At 35.7% G+C, this 19,823-nt stretch overlaps 1 protein-coding gene across 1 annotated transcript in view; it reads left to right on the top strand.

Annotated features, from left to right (window-relative positions):
- The window catches only part of LOC122801289 (vomeronasal type-2 receptor 26-like), an 86,105-nt gene extending 83,524 nt beyond the window's left edge, over window positions 1-2,581 (top strand). Inside the window, exon 3 of the mRNA XM_044070837.1 lies at window positions 1,665-2,581. Coding sequence (XP_043926772.1) covers window positions 1,665-2,581 — 917 coding nt within the window. The remainder of the gene's footprint in view (window positions 1-1,664) is intronic.
- The last annotated feature ends 17,242 nt before the right edge of the window (window positions 2,582-19,823 follow it).

Raw genomic sequence — 19,823 nt, 5'->3', positions numbered from 1 at the left:
TGAGGTGTGTAAAAGGGAATGTATTCTTCTTTGCCTTTAGAACTGTGAGTGTGTGTGTGTGTGGGGGGGGGCAAATATCCTTACTATATTATATTTTTGAGTTTGCAGTAATAAGCTTTAATAATTACTTTTCCTAATAAAACATATGATGATAGAGTCTTATGCATTTAGTTGTTTTGTTTTGTATATTTTTACTCTCAGTTTTTATTTGAGCATTAGACTGTTTCTTTGAAATTATTTGAGTTTTATACAAAGTAGCCCATAGTTTTGATATGGATCCTTTATATACAGCATAGGGCAGAATGAATGATTATAAAGAACTTTTGCCTTTAATAAGAACTACACTTACAAAAAGATACACTATCATGTACCAAGTTCCAATGTTAGACTATAAAGCACTATAATGAGAAATGTGCAATATTAGATGTATCCCTGATTTATTATGGAAATTAATTAGTTATGTAACTCCTAGTACCCTGCAAGCAGGAAGCTATTGGTAAACACTGAAGACCAGAATGGCAGAGTGCAAGTAGGATCATGTACTTATGAAAAGTTAAAGGCACTGTTGCTCTAAAAAGAAGGTAGTTGAAAGCATATTTTATTTTACTTCATTAATTTGTAAACCAGGGTAAACCTGATTGTTATGTGTTTTTTTTCATGAAGGACTTGGGAGCACTGTGCAGCAAAGTGAATTGCTTAGTCACCTCTTTACCATTATTGCAATAGTTGTATGTTAAACAAGAGCATCTTTTCTTTCTTTTTCTTTTCTTTTGTAAGTTTCTATTTAAAACCTAAAGTGCTTGTCACCATGTCTTCTTAAAGGCGCCCTAGACTCTCCATATTATTTTAGGTCATACTTGTTAGGTTTCAGAATCCTAGCTGAATACATAAACAAGCATTGTTTTATTGAAGCAGGAACGTATGTGAGAGCAATTAAACTGACATAGTCATGGGGAGGTAGTATAATCTGCAGATATGCAAAACTTCAGTTAGTCATCCACAGAAGGAAACATTCCAGTAAGAGTTAAGATAAGAATGATTGAGACTACTTCCCAATAGTTGGTCAAGGGGAAATTCCTTGACCTCCATTTATTAACAGGAAAAAACCTTGAGAGTCAGAATGTCTACTGCTGTTTCCCATGGGACATATTTGCTGATGCATTTTCTAAGTGCGCTACAGCAATTATTCATTTCTGCATTGGAGATTTCTACCTTCTTTAAACTGGTGCAGGCAGGGAGTTAGTATATCTTAGATCCACATTAGAGGATGCAGGGAGGGCTTGGCCCCTGCAAAAAACACATGAAGTAGATTTTGTTCCCTCTGTTTTTCATGTTTTATTTTTTGGCACTTTAAAAGGACAGAGTTCTACCTTCAGTATTTCATAGTACAACAACTGACTGATGCATATATCCAAATTAATATATCTCCTTACAAGAGTGCAGAAGTGAAACTACTGTATAACAGAAGGTAGTTGTAAGCTCATGCAAAGAATAGAAAACACATATATACATACCTCTTAGCCATGTAATACCAGTATTTCTACTAAAAATGATCGGTGACAAAGGCAGTTACATATTAACAATGACAGCTAGTAATTACAGCAGAGAATATATATCATTGTGAATGATCTCTAAATGTGGCATTTACCCATTTTTTCTTTCAGATGCCAGCAATTGCTTTAATTGTCCAGAAGACCAGTGGCCCAATGAAAAACAGAATGTTTGTATCCCAAAATCTGTGGATTTCCTTTCTTATGAAGAGGTTTTGGGTTTTGTTTTAACTGTGTTTGTAGTATGTTTTTCCTTAATTACTGCTTTCATCTTATGTATTTTCATTAAGTACAGGGACACTCCAATTGTGAAAGCCAACAACCGTGAACTCAGCTATCTTATCCTTACATCTCTGTTCCTTTGTTTTTTATGTCCATTAATATTCATTGGTCAACCAAAAATGATTGCATGTCTGTTGCAACAAATTGGCTTTGGTATTATATTCTCCCTGTGTGTTTCTGGGATCCTGGCCAAAACTATTACTGTAGTCATTGCGTTCAAAGCAACAAAGCCTGACAGCAATTTAAGGAATTATGTGGGACCAAGAACACCCTATTATATTGTAATTGTCAGCTTAGTAGTCCAAGTCTGTATATGCATCGTATGGTTGGCAAAATATCCTTCTTTTCCTGACCAGAATACGAAAATAGAAGAGGGGAAAATTATCCTGGTATGTAATGAAGGCTCTAAGATATTGTTCTATTGCATGCTGGGATATCTGGGCCTTTTAGCATGTGTTAGCTTTGTTGTTGCCTTTCTAGCCAGGACATTGCCAGACAGTTTTAATGAAGCTAAATTTATTAGTTTCAGTATGATTATGTTTCTCAGTGTCTGGCTGTCTTTCATCCCAGCATACCTCAGCACAACAGGGAAATATATGATAGCTGTGGAGATATTTGCCATCATTGCCTCAGGTACAGGAATCATTATTTGCATATTTTTACCAAAATGCTACATTATTCTTCTAAAGCCACATTTAAATACAAGGGAACGATTAATTGGAAATAAAAGCTCAACTAAGAAAATATAAGGTTTACAGCAGAAGAAAGAGTTTGGATCGGGTTATACAAAAGGGAATGTATGTTATGTCTTGGATTCTTCTGGGGCAGAATATAGGATATAAGCTGACTGCAAGTACTACAGATATATTTTTGAATGTACTAAATGGATCTTGGTTAGGCAAGCCAGTAAAGCAGTGGCTACTACTGTGTTTATAAAATTTAATTTCTTAATCTCTCATTAGTTTACTGATCTTCCTGCATTATATATTATATGCTGAATGCTAAAGAACTTAATTTATGTAGCTAGCTGGTAATTTATATTTGCTTTTGTATAACTTGGAACTTAATGTAGGGCTAATTTGATATGCATCAGTAATTTATTTTATGTTTCATTTTGAAATCAGAAATCTTGAAATTAAAGTCAATAATTAATATTACTGTTTATGAGTCTACAAGGTTTACAGCATTTAATATTTTGCTTACATTACAGAATACAGTGTTTAATTAAAATTATAAAAAAAAAAACAATTGTAGTAATCAATAAAGAAGCAATAAAGTACAATATACCTACAAATTTAAGGGTAACAATGAATTTATATGTGAAGATCATTTTATTTTGATTCTTAGAAAGTTGATTGATCTTATTATACTTTATGGTATGTGTTATTTCAGAGGTGGTAACAGGAAAAGTTTATAAACAATTCTATTTTTGAAAAAAAAAAGTTAAAATATTCATGAGGAGGAGCAAAACCCCCAGTTATTCCAACTAAATATTGCAATGGCAGGTCCATTGCGAATTGAGGCTGGTCATTTCCAAGATCTCATCCTTGATTATTCAGCTTAAATAAATCAATATTTTAGCTATAAAACAAAGATTAGCTATATAAAATGCATTGCAAAATGTATTGAAGATATGGGCTTCCTATCAGATATGCAAAACTGATACTATGCATTTTAATAATGAAAACTCTAAAACAAAGTGGTCATTTAAATCAGGAACTCTCAAAACTCACTTTATTTATATTTTTGTGGAGAAGGGATTTCAGGCCCTGTCTTCCCTACACCCCTGTCACTTATACATACTAACTCCAGTATCACTGTACTGCAGAAAAAAGGGAAAATTTCTGAGGTACTGTAGTATGTTTTTTACTTAGTACAGTTGTAACTATTTGCATATTTTCCATCTCACTGTTCTAAGGGCTGGCCTTTGACTTTGAAAAAAAATCCAATCAATGTCTACTTTCATAGTACAATCTCAAAAGCAAATTAAATTTATGTTTAGCAGAGGATGATATGACAGCAATAGCTCATGAGCAGAAGGGATTTATTGACACTGGCTATTAGAAGGAAAAAATATATAGTACAGTGAACAATATAACATTTTTTTGGCATAGTATATTACAAAGTAAGCGTATAATGGATGTGGAAGTAAATATTTCCTACCAATGTAATCATCATTGCAGAGGATCCCATATAATTCCAGTGTCATTCACAAACACAGTTAACTAAAATATAAATCACAAGACAATAGTTTGACAGGAATTACATCTACATTCTTTCACTGCCTGCCAGTGAGCATGTACAAAAATGTGCACATGCTCACAGTGAAAAGATGACATATTTATTTTCTGATATGTGTGGAGACATCCACTGCTTGAAATAAGGTCCAGTGAACCATGGAGGTATTTAATAAAAGTGTAAATATATATTTACAATAATGCCTATTATTATAAAAATAATCACTGCCTGATTATGGGTAAAGAAGACTTTTCCCCTCCCTGTGACATATATACTTAAACTTTGCTCTAGTTGATAAACCACACTGGTCATGGGTAAATCCTGTTTCAAAAATTGCCTGGTAATAATTATGACCACAGTAGCTCTTCATTGTCTAGAAAGTATGAAATTAGGTAAGTTGGTGGAAAAAAAGGACCCTTGTCTTCTGAAAAAGTCAGTGGTCAGTATTCATAATCACTTGCATAAATGCAATAGGTGGATTCCTGATACTTATGAATGACAGTAGCAAAGGCAAGATTCATAGAGGCCCTTTACAGTAATGTAAAAAGTCTTAAAAATAATGAGATGCAAATAAGAAATATTGTAAAGCATAGTATGACAATGAGGCAATTTGGCAATTCATAGTCTGACATCCCTGCAGTACTGTTGTTAAAAGTGATGTTTCACTTTGATATTGGAGTTGCAATCCACAAACTTGCCCCAGCCATCCCTTCAGTAGTTTGTCCAAGTATGCACATGCACTTCCCTGATACATAAATAAATTATTTCCACCACTAGCACTTCATTAATTTTTCTTAAGCATGCACAAGTATTAAAGTGACACAATAAATTATTTTCCCCAGCACTCACTTCAACAATTTGACCATGTATGCATAAGCACTTCTCTGACATACAAATTATTTCCCCAGAAGTATGTCCAGGGTATAAACAAGCACCAAAATGAAACATTCACCCAAACCACCCCTTCAGCAAAATGTCCAGGTAGGTACAAGCACCAAAATGAAACATTCACCCAAGTGACCCCTTCAGCAAAATGTCCGGGTATGTACAAGCACCAAAATGAACCATTCACCAAAGTGACCCCCTTCAGCAAAATGTCCAGGTATGTACAAGTCCCAAAGTGAAACATTCACCAAAGTGACCCCTTCAGCAAAATGTCCAGGTATGCAGAAGTAGCAAAAGATCTCCCCTCACATCTTTGTATTCTTCTAGAAAACTGCTACTTACTGGTATAAGTTCAGGGCGATTTACATGCTTAGCATGCAAATTAACTCATTATAGATTCATCTTTGAGTCATACTCATATGCATACTTGTAAACCCCCTTAACAACGTCTTAGCTGTCTCCCTATTGCTTATGCATTAAGCATTGTACACTTTTGCGATGGTGCATGTTTACAGCAACTCATTTGCATTTAGGCATTCATACTGAAAGTCCAGGATTTGCATATTCACATAGTGCTAGTGTTTGTGGATTACTTCTACGAAAATGTGAAGCCACGGTCTATGAATACCACCTGCTATATACATAGTACTAGTGTTTGTGGATCACGTCTACAAAAATGTGAAGCCACAGTCTATGAATATCACCTGGTATATGTTTACGTGAATGACTTAAGTCTGCTCTTATAAATTGTTTGAGGATATTTTATCTATCTATCTATCTTGCTTACTTATTTCAGCAGACAGGTTCATAGGGGCTTCATTTTCAGCACAAACAATTTTACATAATAATTTGAATAAGAGATATGTACAATAATATCTTGCAGTTATCTAAAATATGAGGCACTGATATTACACAAGCAGCAAAGCATGTTAAAAAATAGTTGAAAATTTTGAATATTTTATATATATATATATATATATATATATATATATATATATATATATATATATAATGTGTCATGTGGGAGACATATATATATATATATATATATATATATATATATATATATATATATATATAGATAGATAGATATAGATACACACACACACACACACACACACACGCACACAGTATAGACATAGACAGAGATATAGATATAGAAGAAATGAACAATTAAGATATCAAATATACCATTAATTAGATGAGTTAGGTAAGCTTGTTGTTATTAGAAGAGTTACAAAAGGAGATGTAAACGTAATACTTGCTGTTGTTATGGTTACTGGTATTACCTAAGAAGTTCTGGGGCCATTTGCCAAGAATAATTTGTAGACAGGAATACCGATATTCAGGATATGATCAGGTTAGTATACTTTGCTCAGATCAGTGAGTAAGAATATTATGTGGTTCTGCTGCTTTTAATGCACAACTGAAGCAAGTGCAGTTGGGTAGGGCCTGCAAATGTGATTTTGTAGCTCTTTTCAATGAACATAACAAGTTTTCTTCTTGTAATTAGGGTTGGAAGGAGTTCCAAAGTTTGGGGCCTGTAAGTGACTATGCAGTGCAAAGTGTTGAACTTAAACTTTCATAGGCATTGCAGGGAGGATTGCAAAATTGTTTATATACAGTATATGCAGTACATGACTACCAGTTATTTGTTCATGTCTGTCTGTTAAAAGTTGGAAGTCATTCGTATGATTGATTACAAAATTGTTGATATATGTAGTATCTGGCAACGAGTTTCTGTTGATGTCTGCCTGATAGAAGTTAGAGGTAATTAAGATACTGTAATTTTAAAAATGATGACAAAAATGTATTTCACCTGAATGTTGATTGTGTGTGTTGGCTTTAGGAAGGGTGATGCAGTGGTGTTCTAAGTGTGAGACATGAGCACATACATCTAGAGGCTTGACTAATTAAATTCCAATTTAAGCATATTTTGCCATAATTGGCAATTATTGATAGGGCATAGTAAACTATTAATATCAGGTTACACATAACTAGTACATTTTTGGAACAAATCTATTGGTAAAAGATGCTGAACTAGCAGAAGTAAGTTAAGGATACTGGTGGTCTGCAGACCAGAAAACTAAGGCATTCAGATAATGAAGGTTACATAAACTAAGGTTTTTGTGATGTTATAATGAAAAGAGAGAGAGAGAGAGAGAGAGAGAGAGAAAAGAAAATTAATCGTGTACTGCTCCTTGTGAAATATCTTAGACATGGGAAAAATTTTGATTCTTGATATGGCCTTCTATGGGAATCTGTTGAGGAAATAGTTCTGCCAATATTAGCGTCACAGTTCTGATTATGACTGCTGAGTTTATTACACAACTTTACCTACCAAGTATACCTTACCGAATGACCACTACATAAGTGAAGAGGTCTGGAATATTTTTATTTGAAAGGGAACTATAAGCTGTTTTTGATACACAGATGCCTGCTTCACTAAATATTTTGCATTACTATGTGAGACATGCCCATTATTTGAAATTTTAATCATACAAGTAATTTGTCATTTGATTTCTATTTGCCTACCTCTGTAGCTGAATAAAACTGATTAGTCACAGATGCCTGAATGGGCCAGCAGTAAAAAATAACAGTTATACAGATTTCAACTAGGGGCTGTGGGAACCAAACCCAGGAAAATCTGAATTTTGTTATAGCTCAAACTTTCAATATATGTTATAATCCTTGCAGTTATTCTGATGCTTCACTCTCCCCTGGGCTTTACAATATCATTACATCCATAGTTGAAGTTTTTTTTTTTAATGGCAATTTAATTACTAATAATAACTATACTGATTCTCTATCTTCATTATAACCTGAAAACTAGACTTTCTATATAATATTTCATTAGAGAATTTCTGGACAAAAAGAAATTCCTTTTGCATTGTTTGTCCTTATAGCCCTGCTAAGAGGTTGCAAACCTATTTGGTATGTACCTCACAAGACATCGGCAACAACTGAAAGGCCTCAGAAACACCTCACTAAAAGAATCACGGGCCTAAAGCAGATGCCCTATGATGACTGACTAAAAAAATGTCACATATCGTCTACTCAGAGGTGCTCTCTGCTTAACATACAAGGCCATGTCAAACCCAGAGCTATTGGAAATGCTGCACTTAAAGAAATCCCAATCCATCAGAGCCACATGCTCCAGGGACCTAAACCATGTCATCACATTGAACAAAACATGCTGGAGGGATAGGTTCCTGACCCACAGACTCCCCATACTCTGGAATAGACTGCCCATACATGTCAAGTAGAGCACCTCCTTGGCCCTCTTCAAAAGGAGCCTTGACGACTGCATGGGAGATAGGAAATTTACCCCAGGGCTCATGATAGTCACCCTGCTAGACAGGGGTCCAGGGAAGTAAATACCATGGGAAGAAATAGCCAGAGAATTGTTATGGCTAGGCTTGTAGGCCCTAAGGCCGATAGCCTAGTACCAACCTATGAACCTATGACCTGCTGTGATTCTCTTTGTAAAGTCTTCACAGGTCTCATATCACTCCATTTGTAGCTGCCCTTCAGAAGCTTTTCATGTGCTCGGCTGTAAGTTAAAAACTTAGTTATAAATATGTAATATTTGTAAAGTAGCACTATTAGCATAGGTTACTGATGAAAGTGTAAGGGCAGAGGCTGTGATCCTCATAAAAGTGCAATTAAATATGTGATTAAACAGATGCCTATTAAGTCCAAAGTTGTGTTACTGTGGATTATTCCTCTTATGCAGACGTATCTCAGTCTTAGAGTTAGAATATTTAAGTAGTGCAGGTTGGATGCAGAAGGCATCACAAGTTTTAAAATTGCTCTTTTTCTTTGCATCTGTACTTTAACTTTATTAGCTTCTGGACTTACAATTATGGAGTTTGTGCTTCTCAGAGAAACCTAGTTAGCTTACCTGGTTTGGCTAATCTCTTTAAAGTATAGAAACAATTTAGCTTATTATTGTTTACCATTTATCTATGTATTATATAATAGTAACATAATATTCTGTATATTTCAAAATAATTCTTTGGAAATACTAATTAATTTAATTAATTTTGCTCAAAGTGCTTGTACTATTACAAAGGCTATGCAGACCATAAAGCAGCCGGCGCTAAGCATTTCAAACAGAAAATAAATATTAGATGTAGAAATTTATCTAAATGGACTTTAAGCATAAAGCAGTAATTATTTTATACAAAGTATAAATCATAGCTTAGACCATATCAACAAGATGTATAGCCACTTTGCTTTCAGTTAGTAGAAGCACACTATAACAGTTTGCTATCCACAGACAAAATGGAAAGCAGTAAGCACAACACATTTATGCAGACAAATATTTAAAAAATTAAAAACAAAAATAATCCTGAATATGTATCTATTTTACAATTGCCCTACACATTGCAAAACTAAGGAATCAGCATGGAAAACTATTTTCTGCATAATAAAGTGGAAGAAGACATAACCAAACATACAAAAATGTAAAAACAATTGTAACTATACAATATCAGAATAAAAAAAATGTTTAGAAATGCAGAATTTAAATTAAGATCTTTGGATAAACATTTCACAAAAAACAGAATATGATAATATAACCACATAATGTACTTTCAGGAAGACAATATAGGAAAATCATCAGGTATTGATAACACCAGTGAATCATCTCAGTAACACATAGCGAGCAATAAGAATTGTATTTAGTATACATAACCTTTACAGGAGTTTGGGACATTAGTTAGAGACAGAAAATCAGAGCGTTGTTAACACGGTTATTGATAAATATTGTACCGATTTTAATTGAAATGGGAAGAACTGGCCTGTTCTAACTGATTATTATGCTTGTTGAACAGAAGGTAGTTAATTCAGTAAGAGTGCAGAACTGAGGGCAAAAAGCTTCTTCTTATCCCTAAGGCTGCACAATCTCACAGACCATACATTTAGAAACGTAGGAATGTGGCAGGGTACAGAGAAACTTCCCCAGTCGGCAACCCCTCCCTCTTTTTTGTGCAATTATGTTAAAGTTAATCTTGTGCATTTGCCATTCATCTGTTTTATTTGTTGTGCAAATGTTTTGTGGTTCATTATTTTAGCCATAGATCCACTATGAGCAAAGCATACATAGGCAATGTATCCACTGACAGTAGACAATATGGCTAAATGAAGCACTGGACAGGATAATGCATGTCTTGTTAGTGGTACCTTGTTTACAATTGCATTTCATTTGCTCAGAGAAATGAGATTTATTACTGAGAAATTAAATTTATTACTGAATGCATACAAACTATTTATGTCCTTAACTCTGTGATGGACCATATTCAAAGAATGGCCTCTGGAGTTTCTGAAGCATGAGTTCATACTGTAACTAGCACTTCTAGTCTTCTTTACCAGGAGCTCATCTCATGACATCAGATTTGTAGATGATGTGGACAATTCTGTGAATAAATGATGAAACATGTTTGAATTGTAGACATAATTTAGCCGATACTTGTTAAATTTGTCCTAAATGATGATCAGTGCAGTTCTGTATGTAGATCATATTTGATGATACCTAGATACACAGTAGCAAATACATATGGAAGTTTGATTACTTATACAGTAGCAGATGTATATGGAAGTTTGATTGCTGCCTGATGTAAGGGTAGATGCTAGATCTGAATAGATGATGCAGTTTGAATAAAATATAAATTTATAAAGATTAGGTTATATACTTTGACCAGCAGATGGAAACTGGGCACTAATGGGCCATGGAAAAAGTATCCTAGTAGTAGACTAATTTTTTTTTTGACAGCTCTGATATATATTTTTTTTCATCAAGGGGTAACAATCATAAAGTATCTCCCCATAATACTTTATTAAGATAATATATACAATGCTTTCACAAGTACTCATCTGGTACAGTATGAGAATAGATGTTCCAGTACTATTTGATACAAAACTAAAAAGAGATACAGTAGCCTGATTGGCAGCTAGAATGTGCTGTGTCTGGGAACATTTTTATATGACATAGAGACCAGTACAGAGTTTTTTTAAGGTACTAAGTAGTCTACTGTTGAAAATAACAGGGCTATGTCACCAGCATTCTTGACAGCTGTAAGATGCAACAGTACGCAATTGTCAGTCTGCCTAAAAGTGACTTTTGAATCTGCTGTGGCAGATTAGTGATTTACAGGGTTAACTACTAGCAAACAAACTCGAATGCCTAATGCAGATGGGGGGTGTAAAAAACAAAACAAAATGCAAACAAATATCACCCACAGATGATGCCACTGAGGAAAAGAGAAACTTTAATTCATTAAGCACTTTTGTCTGACACAGGACTTCATCAGAATAAAGTTACAACCACATCTTTCAGTTTTATAAAAACAACCAACCAATGAAAAACACACCATAATCATTCAATTAGCTGCATTAACATATGTTTGAAAAAGTACAATCTTGAAAAACTTAATCATAAGCTTACTCATTTTAAAAAAAAACATTTAATATTAATAGTTTCATTCAACCCAGGAAACTTGTCAGCCTGTAACTTTAGCTACCATAAAGTTTCTTTTTTTTACAAGGTTATTTTTGCAGCATTCACCCCTGAAATCCAAAGGTATACATTCCAATACAGCAAAATAGAATTTAAAAAAACTACAAACCTTGGTGTGTTTAAATAAAGCATTATTTTTATCTTTCATTCTAGCAGAATATAAATTGCGGTGGTGGTACTGCGGCAGCATTGTCACCTCACAGTAAGACGTTCTGTTCAATTCTCAGCTAGAGCGTCTTCTGTGTGGAGACATGCGTGAATGGGCGTACCTTTGTTGAAGGTTGTGCGTCAGGGCCAGCAACTCGGCATGTAAAAATCTACTGCCAATCATTAGCGGACCAGAGTTCCGCTGTGGCGACCCCTAACCGGGAAAAGCCAAAAGACTCAACATTCTAATAGAATATAAATGTTCTTTAATTCTCTTAAATAGCTTACATGTAGTCATACCTACATAAAATGCTTCACAATGTCTTCACAAATCACAATATAAATAAATCCTACAGTCCTCACACTTTTATGATTTAGGCCCTTGATTTTCTAAATAAGAAGGTATTGTGGACATTCAAGTTGTGTCAGATATTTGGACAGGTACATACTGAACAGAGCATTATGCTCAATGATCAACCTGATGACTGCAGAATACAGTGGAACAATCACATTCCCTTGACCTGGACTCTATATCTTTAGTAAAAAGCTATGCAATGAAAAAGGACTGCATTTAAGTCATTTATTATGCAAACACACATCAGAAGCTGTAACTTGTACATATACTTGGTACTTCATATGCTTATTGACTGACTTGTTATTTCTAACACACTCACATGTGCATCTCCATTCAACCTTTCATTCACACTGACTAGCTACATAAAATGGCACTGATCTTGCACATGCTCAGTAACTTATTTGCACATGCTGTCTAGCTACAGTAGCTGACTAGATTCAATATACACACTGATCTACATCCTACCTCTTTAATTTGTTTCACATGTAAGTAGGAGAACAAAGACATTTTGAGAGCTAGGCAATATATCAACATCTTAATAAACAAAACTGATTTTAAGTCCAAGTCGCTGTGTATTTAGGATTCAGTCTGGAAATTCTACCTGATCTAGTAACATAGAAATTCTGACTGAGTTTAGCAACAGGGACAGTATCTTGGGATTCTCTCACAACTGAAACATAAGGGATTATATCAAAATTATTCGAAGAAGTACACTGTCCTTTTGAATTTCAACAGGTGTAAAGTTTCTCTGTGAATTAGAGTCATGGGCACAGGCAATCTGCTGTCTCACTGGCTCAAAGACAGGTAACACATGTCTTTGATTCCTTCTAAAAAACATTCCTTCAGATTGCATGATGTAGGATCTCAGTTCTTCACAAATGTTCTTCACAATTCCTTCTCGGTCATATCCTTTAGATGTTTGCACTCTCACAACTTTTCTTTGTAGTAATGGTTTAAGGGGTTTACTGGTCTTATTGTAGTACAACTTTAGTGACTGATGTTTTTTCAAAAGTTGAGCCTTGACTACTCTGTAATTTTTTACATTTGGTGCTAACAATTGTTTGCTGATTGAAAGAGGTATTCTAGTCTGTCTGGACATCAATCTCTGAGCAGCCAAACCAAGTAAGTTGTCTCAAGTAATGTTTCTGAGACTGAGTAAGTTAAGGAAAACATCTGTGCTATCTCTCTTGGATTTCTTCAGGTGATTTGCACTCTGAACTGCACATTCAGCTAAACCATTGTCTTGTGGATATTCAGGACTACTGGTAACATGAACAAAAATTCCATGTCTCAGCAAATCTCCTGAACTGCTGACAAGTAAACTGTGCACCATTGTCAGACATGACTTTGTGTGGACTACCATGGACATAAAAATGTCTCTCCAATTTTGTAATGACTGTGCTGGATGTCAAGTTAGGAAGTAGGCTGATTTCAAACCAATTTGAACTACTTTCTACTAATACCAAGTAATATTGACCATTCCATTTGAAAATATGTGTGGCAACTGTCGACCATGGTATTTCAGGAACTCAGTGTAGCTGATATAGTACTTTTTGTTGATGTTGTTGCAAAATGAACATGCTAGATTTTCCTTCTCTATATCTTTGGACATAGAAGTCCAAAATACAATTCCTCTTACCCTTCTTTTGGTTAAATCAGTACGTGGGTGACCATGATGCAATATTTTGATATATTCCTGTTGCAAAGCTTTAGGAATTATCACTTTTGAACCTTTCATGATAATTCCATCTTCCATCATGATGAGTTCCTCTCTGTAAAGAAAATACTGCTGAATGTCAAGTGGTAAACTGGTTTGTCATGTTGGCCATCCTTGGCTAATAATGTTTTTTAGCTTCTGGAAATATGCGTCTGAAGCTGTTTGATATCTTAGTTCATCAGGCCTCGATGATGAAAAATTTCTGACTTCCATGACTTCAAAGTCTTCAGCTTCATTTTTATTCGACTCTGTCATTTGTCTGGGTGCATGTGACAAAGCATCAGTAAGGTACAAGTGTTTGCCCTTTTTTGTAAACAATATTGAAATTGTATTTTTGCAATTTTACCATCATATATTGCAATTGAGCTGAGGCTGTATGCATTGGCTTTTTCACATTGTCACTAGTGGTTGGTGATCAGTCTACATTTGGATAGGTCTGCCATAAATATAATCATTGAACTTCGAACATGCAAATGCTACTGCTGAAAATTCTTTTTCTATTTATGCATGATGCATCTCTGTTTGAGTTAAAGTTCTTGATGCATAGGCTACTGGTATGCCTTCTTGAAGACATGCTACACCAAGGCCATACTTTGAGGCATCATAAGAAAGATTTACAGGACTGTGAACACCATAATATCTTAATGTGGGTATACTAGCAATTTTCTGCTTCAGAATATTAGATACTCTTTGGTGTTGTTCCAACCAGGACCGATGTACATTTTTGCGTGTTAACTCACGTAACAGTGCAGAAAGCTCAGTCAAGTCTGGGATGAACTTGCCTAAATAGATGTCCATACCTAGAAAACATTGTAAAGATGTGACATTCTCTGGAACTGGCATTTCCACAATTGCTGTTTGCTTGAATGGATCTGGCTGTAAGCCCGAACTGGTAAACAAATGACCCACATAAGTAATTTCTTTCAGCTTGAATTTACATTTCTGATGATTTAGCTTAAGATTTAATTCATGAGCATGGTCTAGAACTTTCTTGAGATTTCTGTCATGTTCATCTTCATCATTGCCTCCAACAATAATGTTGTCTACTATAATAGCGCATGGATAACCAGAAAAAAAATTATTTCATGGCACATTGAAAGACTTCACTGGCAGAATTGATTCCAAATGGCATTCTCAAAAATCTGTATCTACCAAATAGTGCACTAAATGTAGTTAACAATGAAGATTTGCAATCCAGCAAAATTTGCCAAAAGGTGCTTTTTGTATCTAAGACTAAGAAAACAGTAGAATTTGGTATGTGAGCAGCTACTGCTTCTACTATACACATAAGATGATGATGACACTTAAATGCTTTGTTTAAGTCTCTTGGATCAATGCATATTTGAATATCATCTGAGTTTTTCTTATGAGCTATGACCATGGGTGATACCATTCAGTTGGTTTTGCTACTGGAGTAAGGACACCTAAATGCACCATTTTGTCTAGTTCTATTTTTACTTTACTCTGCATTACTACTGGAATCTTCAATGCTTGTCTGACAACTGGACTTACTTCATGGTTTACCTTCATGGAATATGTGACTGGAAGTTTACCAAGCTCATCTTTGAAAATATCAGCATACTCACTAAAAATATTCTGTGTAAAACTATCATTGTTATTCAAACTTATATGGTGAACCTCTTTATTAAATGAAACCAGTCCCATTCTCAGAGCGTCTTTGAGGCCTAACAGTGACTACATGTATCTTTTTACTATGTAAAACTTCAAGTCATAGCTGTTTCCAGCAGAATGGCATAAAAGGACTACTGCACCATCAGTTTGAATCTCTTCACCACCATAAGCAACTAGTTTTGCACACTTTGCTGAACCAAGTCTATTACCAGCTTTTACTGCAGCAAACATTTGTGCTGGCATAATGTTGCACATGTTTCCAGTGTCTACTTTAAACTCTACAGGTTTCCTATTGATTTGTACGGTACAAAATATTTCAGTCTTTGGTGACAACTGCTAGTCTACTGTATTAACTGTTTCATGGATCACAGAGACACCATCAACACAGAAAGTTTGCTCACAGCTCTTGGAGTTTGCTACAGTCTCTATCTGATCTACTTGCTTCTTTGGATACTCTCTTTTAATATAGGTTTGTGACACTTTAGAATTGCAAAGCCTTTTGAAATGATTCCACTTTTTACATTTGTAACATTGCTGACTCAGAGCTAAACACTTTTCCCATTTAGGTTCATGGCTGCCTCCACACTTGCGACAGTTAGCAATGAGTTGGTTGCTACACCCTTCAGTTAATATTTCTTTTTCATCTTAACTTTCTGTTGCACACTATCAACACTCACACTAGCAGATACCGCAAACATGCTTTTCTCATTATTAATAATATTTGTATGCTTTTCTGTAATCTCATATATTTGACAAATCTTGATGGTTAACCTCAATGTTAATTCACTATCTTGAAGCAAAATCTTTCTCATTGCATCATTATTAACACCACATACAAGACTGTCTTTTATCAACTCATCTCTTAGATCACCAAATCTGCAAGTTTTTTATTTATTTCTTAGGTTGGTAATATGTGCTGCAATAGTTTCACCAGACATTTGATTTCTTATGTAACATTTATTCATTTCCATTGTAATATTCATTTCAGGGTTACACATTTCTCTAAATTTACATTCTAAGCACTCAGAATCTTCCCGTGTTTCAGCCTGTATCACAGTATGGTGGTCCCCCCATTCCCCTGCATACATGGCAGGTGCATGCACAAGTGAACATTCTCTTTCAATGGCTTATGAGGTAGGTAAACTGAGAAGTATAAATGCTTTTGTATGTGCATCTTTATGAGAAAATGCACATGTTTGAAAATAACATATTCTTGCTCTTCTCAGCAATAATATTATCAAACACCAATGGTTCAAATCAGCGAAATGCGTCTGCCATAACAACATATTGCTTTTAAACATAAGTATAGACCTGGTACTTGTAATTTTGCTCATATGCATAACAATCTCTCTGAAAATGCTTTATTTTGACACTGGAAATATCTTGAACAGTCTGCACATTTCGTACACTTCAAAAAATCTTAGTTATTGAGAAAAAGTCCCCCCCCCCCTCCCTTGGCAGACCTGATGTGACTCACAGTTTACCTCCACTAGCATACTGCAGCTGCTGCATAACGGCATCTACAGGATTGCAATTTGGCTACCACTCTCTCAACAAAAACTGTTTTTCTCCCAGCAATTAAACAGATTACCTCCACTAACATACTGTAGCTGCTGCATAATGCTGCCTACAGGATTGCAATTTGGCTACCACTCTCTCAACAAAAACTGTTTTTCTCCCAGCAATTAAACAGATTACCTTCACTGGCATACTGCAGCTGCTACATAACGGTGTCTACAGGATTGCAATTTGGCTACCACTCTCTCAACAAAAACTGTTTTTCACCCAGCAATTAAACAGAGTAGGTTACACATATAAAAACATTTGTTAAGCTTACTCTTACAGTGCTGTGTAACTAAGCGGGTCACTATTTGGTCAGCCATAAGGCTTTTTTCTACTTGAATGTTTACCTCCTTCCTCTGTAACTAACGTACATTAACTCTTACATTAGTGTCTCTGACCCTAATTTTTACAGGTATACCTTGCACCTTTCTGGCTTTCTACACAAACATAGATTTCCTGTATCAAAGTTTTACTTGTCTGACATTGAACAAGTAACTCTTGTAAAAATCCTCAAAAGTGTATACTGTTGGTCTGTCTTTCCTGCTAAACATAAATAACATTAAGAGCTGAATGCAGGTTTTAGGCCCTTACATTAAACTTACCAAGGTGTGGTGTCTTGAGTCACTCAAGGTCCCCCTCTAACCACTCCTACTGCCTTCTCTCTTTCCACACCCCTATTTTTCCCCAAACAGGTTAAACTGCTACAACAGTAATTTCCCCCTGCACTCCCTCACATAGCCTAGAAAATTATACCCTGCAGCTATTAATTTATCCTGCAAGTGTATAACCTATAGATTAAAAATAGCCTAAAAATTTGGTGTTAAAAGAATAAAATCTAAATACAGCCAAAACATTACCTTAACATACCATAAGCTCATGAAAATACTTGGAGTCAGTGTTAGCCCCACTCCACTTGCCCTCGCTGCACTCAGGCTCAATCTGCTCCCCTCCCTGCCCCCAATTTTCACCTGCCCCCACTACTCCTTCATATAAACTACACTCAGCCACTCCCCTCATACAAAGATCCAATCATTGAACAGCACTCCCCCACACCCATTTTTTCTTCTCTTCCATTCTTCCACACCCTGTTAGCACAATCAGCCATCAAATTTGGCCCACCCCCCCTAACAAAATGTAAACAAGTAAAAAATACTAATTACTCTAATGCCTATTCTGTTTCTGTTTTACCATCTTACTGCCTACGAACAAATATTTGACCATGGTATTTACTACCCACAAGGTCAAACAGACACCCACGACTACACACATAACACCAAACACAGTGCCATCCACAGCAAACTGAATATATGACCCTCAATAATATATCACCCCTGTAAAACCACTAAACACAATCCTAAAGACAAAGTCTATATAAAACTAATAAATTCCTAAAGCTTAGAATATCCTGTCACTATAACCTTATAACACATGGGGATATTCATCCCAACCCTGGCCCACCCACACCCAATAACCTCCACTCCCCTACTACAACCCCCACAGTCAAGCTACCCCTTTTTACTCCCACTAGCTCCCTCCTAGCATTTCACCTAAATATTAGAAGTATTAACAATAAGATTCCCAGCCTACACACCCTCCTAGCAACCCACTCCCTAGACATTATGTATCTTACAGAAACCTGGCTAAAACCTAGTACTACCGACAATGAGATACTACCCCCAGGATATAATGTACACTGGTTAGACATTGCTACTAGGAAAGGAGGTGGGATAGCAGTCCTTTACAAAAACACTCTAACTGTTAATAGAGACACCATTCAACCACCCCAATTCAACAATGCTGAACTCCTCATAACCAAATTACAGATTAACCAGTACAAATGTTTAAACATGGTCTGTGGATACATTCTGCCAGGCAATAACTTAAATACCCTGGAAGATATACTGTACTACCTCAGCTCTCCTTTCCTTTACTAATGCCATAAACAATAACAGAAATGCAATAGGCTAACCTCCGCCCTATTCCTTGACCTATCAAAAGCCTTTGACATGGTCAACCATGAACTTCTCATTCTTTCTCTAAAATCCATTTCTCTCAACACGCACACTATCCAATGGTTCCAGTCCTACCTAACTGGTAGACAACAGGCGGTACTATGGCAGGGCAAACTCTCCAGTCAGCTACCTCTCACACTTGGTGTCCCTCAAGGCTCCATACTAGGCCCACTACTCTTCTCTATTTTTATCAATAATCTTCACACTGCTATCCCTAAAGCTACCTGTATTCAATATGCAGATGATTCAACTCTCATCTGTTCAGCCACCTCCTCATCCAAACTACAAATGTTAACCCAAAATGCATTTAACACTATTGAGAACTGGCTCACCAACCAACACCTACTACTGAACCCCAATAAAACTATACTTCTACTTTTCACCCCCACTAGTAGATCTGCCAAACTTTTATTCTCTGTCACATCTAACAATGGCACCACTATCTCCCCAGATCAACACACTAAACTTCTAGGGGTTATCATACACAATAATCTCAAATTTGACCTACAGGTCAATAAAACCTTACAGACCATCAATAAGAAGCTTGGATCACTGTATAGAAACAAGACACTCTTAACCCCACTGGCTAGGACTGAAATCGCCCAATCAAACCTACTCTCTACTCTTTTATATGCATCACCTGTGCTCTCAAACCTCAATAAAAACAAACTAAGTAAGCTGTCCCATACCTACAACCATATTGCCCCAGATTTGCCACTGGCTCCACCTATAGAAACCATCACTGCCAGAACCTAAAAATTTGAATGGCTAGAACTGCCCAGCTTAATTCAATTCAATCAGCTCTTAATAGTGCACAAAGTTCTGTACCACCCTAAAGATAACCCCTCTCTTATAAATATCATTAAGCCATATTGCAACCTGAGATCTCTACGGTCAGCTGATAAATTACTGGTCCAAACCC

This window comes from Protopterus annectens, chromosome 4.part1 (assembly GCF_019279795.1).
Source record: "Protopterus annectens isolate FY-2018-M chromosome 4.part1, PAN1.0, whole genome shotgun sequence".
NCBI lineage: Eukaryota > Metazoa > Chordata > Ceratodontiformes > Protopteridae > Protopterus > Protopterus annectens.
The sequence above is the reverse complement of the archived record's forward strand: the minus strand, read 5'-3'. Positions and strand labels throughout refer to the sequence as shown.